Source organism: Leptosomus discolor, chromosome 1 (genome assembly GCF_034619465.1).
Source record: "Leptosomus discolor isolate bLepDis1 chromosome 1, bLepDis1.hap2, whole genome shotgun sequence".
Classification (NCBI taxonomy): Eukaryota; Metazoa; Chordata; class Aves; order Leptosomiformes; family Leptosomidae; genus Leptosomus; species Leptosomus discolor.
In genome coordinates, this window is record NC_141391.1 from 27,262,692 (window position 1) to 27,271,729 (window position 9,038).

At 38.7% G+C, this 9,038-nt stretch overlaps 1 protein-coding gene across 5 annotated transcripts in view; it reads right to left on the reverse strand.

The window, feature by feature from the left end:
* Window positions 1-8,689, reverse strand: part of SUPT20H (SPT20 homolog, SAGA complex component) — a 37,671-nt gene extending 28,982 nt beyond the window's left edge. For all 5 annotated transcript variants that reach the window (XR_015183988.1, XM_086476412.1, XM_086476400.1 and 2 more), the window contains exons 1-4: window positions 8,610-8,689; window positions 6,395-6,430; window positions 5,208-5,266; window positions 5,057-5,123 (exon numbers count right to left, since the gene is read on the reverse strand). Coding sequence is in view for 4 of the 5 variants with exons in the window: in XM_086476412.1 (XP_086332538.1) it covers window positions 5,057-5,123; window positions 5,208-5,266; window positions 6,395-6,430; window positions 8,610-8,612 (165 nt within the window). In the remaining variant the exon portion in view is untranslated. The remainder of the gene's footprint in view (window positions 1-5,056; window positions 5,124-5,207; window positions 5,267-6,394; window positions 6,431-8,609) is intronic.
* Between the last annotated feature and the right edge of the window lie 349 nt (window positions 8,690-9,038).

Genomic DNA, 9,038 nt, shown 5'->3' on the forward strand with positions numbered 1-9,038 from the left:
CAGATGTTGAGGGGGGTAAAGACAGGTAAAGGACAGAGGAGAGGACAATCATACAGGCCTAAGAATATTTTTGACACTGCATTCATGACCTGAACTTCTTAAAGACATATTTTCGTAACAGATTTGCATTATAAGGTTTTGTTAGCAGGGGGGTTACAGGCACAGCTTCTGTTAGAAGCTGCTAGAAGTTTCCCTCATCTCCAATACAGCCAACGCCAGCCAGGTCCAAGACGGAACCACCGCTGGTCAAGGCTGAGCCCATCAGCTACAGTGGCAGCACCTCTGTGATAACATGTTTAAGAAAGGGGAAAAAGTTCCTGTTCAGGAGCAATTGCAGCCGGAGAGAGGAGGAAGAATATGTGAGAGCAACAACTCTGCAGACACCAAGGTCAGTGGGAAGGAGAGGGAGGAGGTGCTCCCCTGCAGCCCATGGAGGTCCACAGTAGAGCAGGTATCCACCTGCAGCCATGGAGGATCCCACACTGGAGAGGCAGATGTGCCCAAAGGAGGCTGTGACCCCATGGAAAGCCTGTGCTGGAGCAGGCTCCTGTCAGTACCTGTGGGCCCATGGAGACAGAGGAGCCCATGCTGGAGCAGGTTTGCTGGCAGGAATTGTGACCCCATGGGGGACCCACACTAAAGCAGTCTGTCCTGAAGGACTGCACCCCCTGGAAGGGACACACGCTGGAGAATTTTGTGAAGAACTGCAGCCCATGGGAAGGACTCACATTGGAGAAGTTAGTGGAGGGCTGTCTCCTGTGGGAGGGACGCCCACACTGAAGCAGGGGAGGACTGCAAGGAGTCCTCCTCCTGAGGACAAAGGAGCAGCAGAGACAGTGTGTGATGAACTGACCACAACCACCATTCCCCAAGCCCCTGCCTGCTCAGGGGGAGGAGGTAGAGAGATCAGCAGTAAAGCTAAGCCCAGGAAGAAGGGAGGGGTGGGGGGAAGGTGTTTTAAGATTTAGTTTTATTTCTCATTACCCTACTCTGATTTGATTGGCAATAAATTAAGTTTTTGCCCAAGTTGAGTCTGTTTTGCCTGTAACTGTAATTGCTGAGTGATGTCCCCTGTCCTTATCTCGATCACAAGCCTTTTGTTATATTTTCTCTCCCCTGTCCAGTTGAGGAGGTGGAGTGACAGAGCCGCTTCGGTGGGCACCTGGCATCCAGCCAGGGTCAACCCATCACAATTCTAAGCACATTTTAATATATAAAGCCTCTCCAAGACACTGAAGTAAATTAGCATTTTAAGTACAAACATTTCAATAAGCAGGTAAAGTTACATTTCACTAAGGATGAAAATTTTTCATGACTACAAAAATCAGCTTTTGCCTTTGAGCTTCGATCCTTGTGAGATACCAGCTCAGAGCTGATATTAAGCATTAGCTCAGGTCTCGTCTGGAATGATTTTAAAGATTGAGGAGGGGCCTGAGGTATATTACATTTCTTAAACGTCCATCGCAGTATATTGCAAGAGATCAGATACCAAGCAACTGGGCCAGTTACACTGCTCTGTAACATCAGCTAAAACTCCTAACCCTCTCTGACTTCATCCACAGAAAAGCAGCACTCCTCCCTCCTCAACACGCACTGCAGTGACTGCATGATGGCTGGGAAGCAGCGCAGAGAAGCCACAGGTGTTTCCTTTTGCTCCCAGTGACTTCTGATAACTACCACTGAATAAAGAATACTGAGCACTCCTGCCTAACAAGACTGAAGTAGTGGTTTTATGCTGTTTATTACTCCCTCATCCTTGGCTATGAGTGAAATGTTAATTCTAATACCTACTTCTCCAATGGTGCACTGGTGTTACACAAAATTTTGCTTTTATCATGACTGCTTTTCTTGTCCCTCACTGTAGCATCTTAAATTGATTTTCCCACTTACCTTTAAGACCGAAAAGTCAGTCAAAAAAAAAACTTAAATAGATCACCTCCATAAAAAAAGCTCTTGTAGCTATTTACTATGTCACTGTGAAATGGAAATCTCCAAGAACCATCCCAGGTTCTTCCCTTGACTTTGGACATGTTTCATTAATCCCAGCACCACTTTACAAATGCATAGAAGATGCACCTTGGAAGGTATAATTTTGTCACAATTGTAACCGAACTATTAAGTATTTGAAAATTAACTTCACGAACAAAGCTAAGCATTGTTCTTTCAGGAAGCAGAAAAAGCAAAGCAGAATTTTGTACATATTGACTGAAAAGTAACTCTGTAAAACTTGAGGAAGCATCACTTTTTGGTTACAAAACACAAGGAATAAACTGAAGATCTTTGTGACCTAGCTGAACCAAAATCAGATCCCCAGAGGACTGCAACTCATAACTAAGTATATTTCCACTAGGATGTAACTGGCTGTGTCAATCTTTAGGCCGTCATTTTAATACAGACTAGTATTAATGTAGCTCAAAGGAAAGGGCCATGCAGCTGCTGTAGTAGAGGCAAGAAAATGTTTCAGTTTCCCAAGTAACGCCTAAGGTAAGTTTTTGCAGATCTAACTTCAGAAATACTGTAATCTGAACAAAGCCTGCTTGTTTCACCCTAAAGAAGTTAGCTTGCTTTAAAGTATGTTCTTACAGGCACTTGTTTCCTCACCTTACACACACAAAACATGAGTTATATCTTCTTCAAGAACAGAAAGATGCATGCAATAGGATGTTTTATACAATTTCCCAAATACATCCAACCCTGCATATCATTCATCACTATTACAGTTTCATCATCAAGGACCAAAGACCCCACCAAAACAAACAAAACCGCTCTCCGCTTATCTGGCATCATTTGGTTTATTCATGTATCATAATTACTCATTCCCCACAGCTACCAGTGTACCTCTTATCTGCTACTTCGCTGTAAAAATGCTTCTATGTGCTTTATTATTTTTGCACTAGTCCAACATGGAACTCAAGTGGCTTTTGTTAACGGTGTTCTGAAACTTTCATTACTCTGAGGTGTTTTTCCTGATTGTACACTGATGCTTCCATGTGCAGCTGTCAGAAGGCATCAGTTGAGAACGGGCGACTGATCACTGAACTTTAATTACTTTCAAGCAGTTTAACACTGCTTCCAAAATTACTGTGTTGATTTTTATTGCTTTCAGTTTTTAGTTACAGGAGTGCTGCACTCCAGTCCAGATGAAACAAATGGCTCTAAATAATCACCTCAACGTAGTTAGTTCTCTCTCCAGTGTGCATATGCACAAATAGAAGAGCAACTGAGAAGTAATGAAGCTGGGCAGACTGGACTAATAGAGGATGAATAATTAATTAGTACTTTGTGAATTACTGTGGAAAATCTGGTCTTCCCAACTAACACCAAGAACAAGGATATGAGTGACCAAGTAAACTGCAGGGTAGAAAACAGGAACATGGGAGAGATGTCGTATTAGAAGAGCTAAGATAAAGGGAGAAAGTTAAGACTGAAAAATAATATTCAGTGCCAAGTTAAAAATTGCTTCTGAGTGGACAACAATTACAACTTGTACCAACAAAATGGTGCAATACTGGAATAGAAACTTTGACAGTTCTATACAGCAAAACCTTTAAGCTACATTCAAGTCATTGGCCAAACTCTAGTCAGAATATTATCTCCTCCTTCCTCAATTTTATTGTGCAACTTAAGAGACAAATAAACAGTCCTATGCTCATGGGTGAAGTTTCACAATAGCATTATCTTCTAACCTTTGCACCTCAATCTTTGAGCTTCTCATTTTCAGTAACTACAATCCCTAACACAAGACCAAGATATATATTAACTACCCACATCTTAGCTCAGTGAATAAGGGTTCTAAATACAATTTTTTTCTATCACGATAAGCTTCTCATCCTTCAATAAAGAACTTAAATTTTTACTCAAATCTAGATCAGCAATAATCCACTTCCATCTACTGTGATGTTATAACCCTCTTTACTACTTTTATTTTATTATAGTTGGGTAGGTTTGCTGAATGCCTTCTAGTCTAGCAACAACCATCACACTAAAATTCTACTTTTTTTTCCTCAGATTCCAGTCTAGCAAGACCGACCTTCTCCCTGTTGCTCAAATATTTTGTTACCCGTTCAGTACTGATATTTTCATCTATGCAAGCCTGTAATTTGTTTAACACCTTACCCACATTCGTGATTCGAATCAGCATCATATGCTGAATAAAACCAACTGCACCAGAATCAACAAAAAGAATTACAGGTGCTCAGTAACTACCACCTCATTCCCATTTGTCTTCTTATTGGTTTTTACTTCCTTGAGAAGCAGCAGTACAGCAGATTCCACAGCTCGTTCTCATTCCATTTCATATTCCCAGTTTCACAAAGTAGCTTGTGCCTTTTACATCTTAGATTTATTGTTGCTAAGCCTGTTTGAGATTCTTTGCTAACGTTACCAAAAAATTTCACAAGACATCTTTAGCAGTTCATCTGTTATCGAGAAATAAATCTGAATTTACAACAAAGCGTGGATTCTAAAAAGTTCTCCGTGCTTTTTCCCACGGCAGTCATGCTAAGCAATTGATTCTGAAACAGTGATACTGACAACAACGCACGTGGCATTGACATTGGCCCTTAAGCTGGTCACAACTGACTTCAGTGACACAGGATTAACTCAGAATGAACAGGTCACTCAAGCCAGTCTAGGCCTTACTATTCCTATTATAACACTCAGTTATTTTAATAGTACTGTTATCTAATAAACTTGTCAGATATACATGTCCGTTCTAGACCATTCTTTTGAAATTCTCTCTTTGCATATATAGAAAAGCATCTCAAGAGCACAATCTTTGCAATCCTTTGCCAGCTCCTACTTTATTACCTTGAAAAACAGATTCAGGGTGACCAGGTAGTCATTGGCCCTCCCATCACCTGAACTAAGATGATGCTATTAAATTACACAGTTTAGTACACTGAAGTTGTAATAATCGTTTCTCACGTAGTCTTAGGTAACTCCTACAGTAACCAGAGTTTATTCTTAACAAAAGAATTAAGAGACATTAGAAAAGTATTTTCTGAACTTGGCTGTTTAGACAGCAATGAAAAGCTTCTCAGCAATTTCCACTTACCTTTATCTCAGGCTCTTTTTCACATTCTTCTATATATAAGTCATAGAGTTTTTGAAATACAGATTTTCTGAAATTAAAAAAAGCTTAAAGTGTAACCAAAATTACATCAAAGAAACGTTATTTAAAAACAAAATACCGAAACTCTTACTACCTTCCACTGGATAAATATTTTCTTTTGGGAGGTCTCTGACGGGCACTTTCAATGATATACTAGAAAAGTAAAGCAAAAAATGATATATATTACAAAGAAAATTAATTCCAGCTACCGTGCAAATTTAGATCATTACCAGACAGCGTTCTATGTATACAAAGTCATTAACAGTTGTTGTACATGACTGTTTCGAAAGTGTACTAAACATGATCTGGGGTATGTTATAGTCATCAACAAGGACACACCTCAATTTAGCTGTGAAACACGGCATTTCATGGCTATGGCATGAGTTGCACACAAAGTGTTGATTTAACATTCATGTTTTGTAATTACAGTAGTAAATAACACTACTGTGGTAGTAACACTACTGTACTTAGTTAAGGCTACTGAAATTAACATGGGAACACACTGAAGTTGACATGCTAAGATACAATCAAATTCATGTGTACTGGCTTGACAACATTTACAAATCAAGAATTCCTCAACAAAACCAACTTCAGAAAGTTTAATCTTCTTCTTGTCTCTTGCATGTACCCTCTAGAGCTGTGTATTATAAATACACTTCATATATTTAATTCAAATATTTAATGTAAGAAAAATATCATCCTACATTAAATGCAGCTTCTATTCTAACAAGGTTTTCCCAAATCTCTACTGTTTGTCTGAAGTATTTTGATTAACAGCTCAGTTCAGAATTTCAATGAAGAGGTTCTCCCACAGAAACATGCATTTCCCATAACAGGGTTCAAGGTAACCATTGTATCAGAGGACAGCATGAAAGAACAGGAACGTGAAGGCACTTGCCTCTTCGCTCTAGCTGGGCTGCCCTTAAAAAAACAAATAGGATTTTGCCATACATTTCTGCCTACTGCCTCTGTACAGCTCTGCTTGTTTCATAGCACACAGATGTGCTGGTTAAAAGGGGGAAACTGAAGTCCTGCATAGTCTATCATCATTGCATCTGATGATGTTCCCAGTACAACAGGTAAGAGACAAACACATGACATAGCAATATTAGTGAGAATTTTGCAAAACCAGTGTTACATGTATGGGTAATTATTTATACACACATATATATTTACATAATGTGCTCCTCCACTGCTTTTCAGACACATAAAAATATAATAGTTATTTTTTAACTGAGACCAATATATTATGTGCAAACAAATAACTTAGCTACTCCTTACCTCTGCACGATCCAATGCCAGTTCTAAAGCTTGTTGCTGCAAGAATTACAAAGGTTTTTTAGAAATTACATTAACTGTTTAAACATCCTCATACATAAAAAAACCACAACAACTGTATTACTACTGATATTAATTTATAGTTAGAAGATGGGCTCAAACATTCTTTGGCACATACTGAAATCAGCAGCTGAAACATCATGTAACTGCATCAACAGTAATTAAACTCACTAACAAGTGTCTACACTTGGAAGGTCTTGTCTAAATTATGAAGTCTTAGAACGATGAAAGGCAATTAGAATTAAAAGTAGGAACTGAATTTACACATAATAAAAGTAGTAACAAATATTAACCAAAACAATTAGAGATGATAACAAGCAGAAAATCTGTTCTCTCTTCTTAAGCTGGATACTAATTCAACAGAAAGACTAGCCCAAAGTATCCCTGAACAGTCGCCCGGGAAGAAAACATTTAACTTTTAGACGCTGGTGCCCAAGCACAGTTATTTTTCTACAAAATGGAAACAACGATCTTGAGCTCAGAATGTTACTTCTGTGCACAATACCATTTCAGAAGAGTTTCTCAGAACATACTGTTAGATGGCTAAGAAACAAACACAGCCTCCACCAAAAAACAAACACAGCCCCAAAAAAGAAAGAGAAAGTCTCCCTTGGCCCCTAACTTTCCTTCTCTGGCAGTTACTTTAGCTCTGACACAGACTCTGTGCAGGGAAAAATGTACAGCTGCTAAATGAACCAGACAATGGAACTGATAAGGGGTAGAAAGGAGAGGGAGGACAATTCTACTACAAGACCTCGGTTCTTAGTATTTTTAGGGCTTGATTCAACTCCAGAGAAGTCAAGAGAAGCAATCCGTTCACTTCAGTGGCAGGTGGATAAAGTCCTTAAGAATGTATTGGTGACAAGCTCTAATACAGTAGAAAAACCTGTTACCCAAAAAAACAACTTACACATAATCCCCATAGCCAGGACCTTTTAAATAGGCTACACTATTCAAAAAAATAAAGAGAAGCATTTTGGAGAATCCTCCACTCTTCAGTAAAGCTTAGAAACATTTGTAATAGGTACTTCTTCCCACATATATATTTGTGTTGTTTCCTCAGTTTAACCTGTATCAGCTGTTCACGAAAGAAAATACCTTTACTCATACCTCAAGGACCAGAAGGCATGAGCCATGTACAATACAAGGGAGTACCAATTATTTCATACATTACAATAGATTTCAGGGGAGAAAAACATACTACAGTAACAACAAAGAAATATACAGTAAAAAAACTCAGGCCTTTTACCATTTAGCTACAGTGGGTCTAACACAAAATCTCCTACCTGTTTTCGGAAAAAAAAAAAAAAAAAAAAAGGCACTTAACAACATGCTATCACTCATTAGAACCTGCCGCTACAGAACATTTCAGTTTTCAAGTGTCTGGGTGTTTATATGAAAATGTCAAATACTCATGCTTTCTGTGTAAGTCTAGTGGACAACTGCATGATTTCAGACATTCAGTTCAGACTGCCTGAGGTAAAAATCCATGGCAATATTATCACCTGTGAATAGAAGAATATTATGTGGAGGCAGAATTTATACACACTCAGCTGTCTAACACCAGTCCTAACTTAAAACATTCCACTGGTTTTATATGATAATTCCTGTGATGCACTGGACAGTGATTAAGTCTTTGGAAGTACTCACAAGCTATGAAGGAAGACATCTCTGACAAAAGAAGTATCAGAACTCAGGACTGACAAACAAAATTTTATTTTATTTTTTTTTTTAAGAAGATGTGAAACATTAATGGCATTCTCTTCATCAGCCAGACAGCTCACAGACTATTGGTCTCTACAACTACCTAAAAGGTGTTGGTCTCTTCTCCCAAGTAACTAATTGCAAGACAAGAGGAAATGGCCTCAAGCTGTGCCAGGAGAGATTTAGATTGGATGTTAGGAAAAATGTCTTTACTGAAAGAGTGGTTAGACATTGGAACAGGCTGCCCAGGGAAGTGGTGAAGTCACCATCCCTGGAGGTGTTCAAAAGATGTATACATGTGGTGCTTAGGGACATGGTTTAGTGGTGGGCTTGGTAGTGTTAGGATAATGGTTGGACTTGATGATCTTAAAAGTCTTTTCCAACCAAAATGAGTCTATGATTCTATGACTACAGCAAAAGGATCTGCAAATACATTATCTGAATGATAACTTACCATTGTAGTTGAAGCCAGGTGACCAAGTGGCAAAAGAAGTACTTAAGAAGTTTGGTGCAGCAGGCAAAGAATCATATCTTATGGTCACACTTGGGGTACTGAAAAAAACAAAAAAAAATTAAGAAAAAAAAATCAGTAAGAAACTAAATAAGCATTTTATTTAAATATAACATTTTCAGTGGTTAATTGACCTTAAATCTCATTTGCATAGAATCCTTTCCCCTAAAAGAAGAAACAGAAAAAGTTCCATTCAGTGTAAGTGCAGAGGTTTCTATTCTAATGACTACTAACACTTTGCACGATCACTTTACAGTAGTTACATAGTAAAGTAACAATAAGCATATAACTGCAATTATTAGCCAAGTACTCTACTGCAGCAGTCTACCTAGACACCCCAAATATCACATCCACAGAGGCACAAAAGGCTAG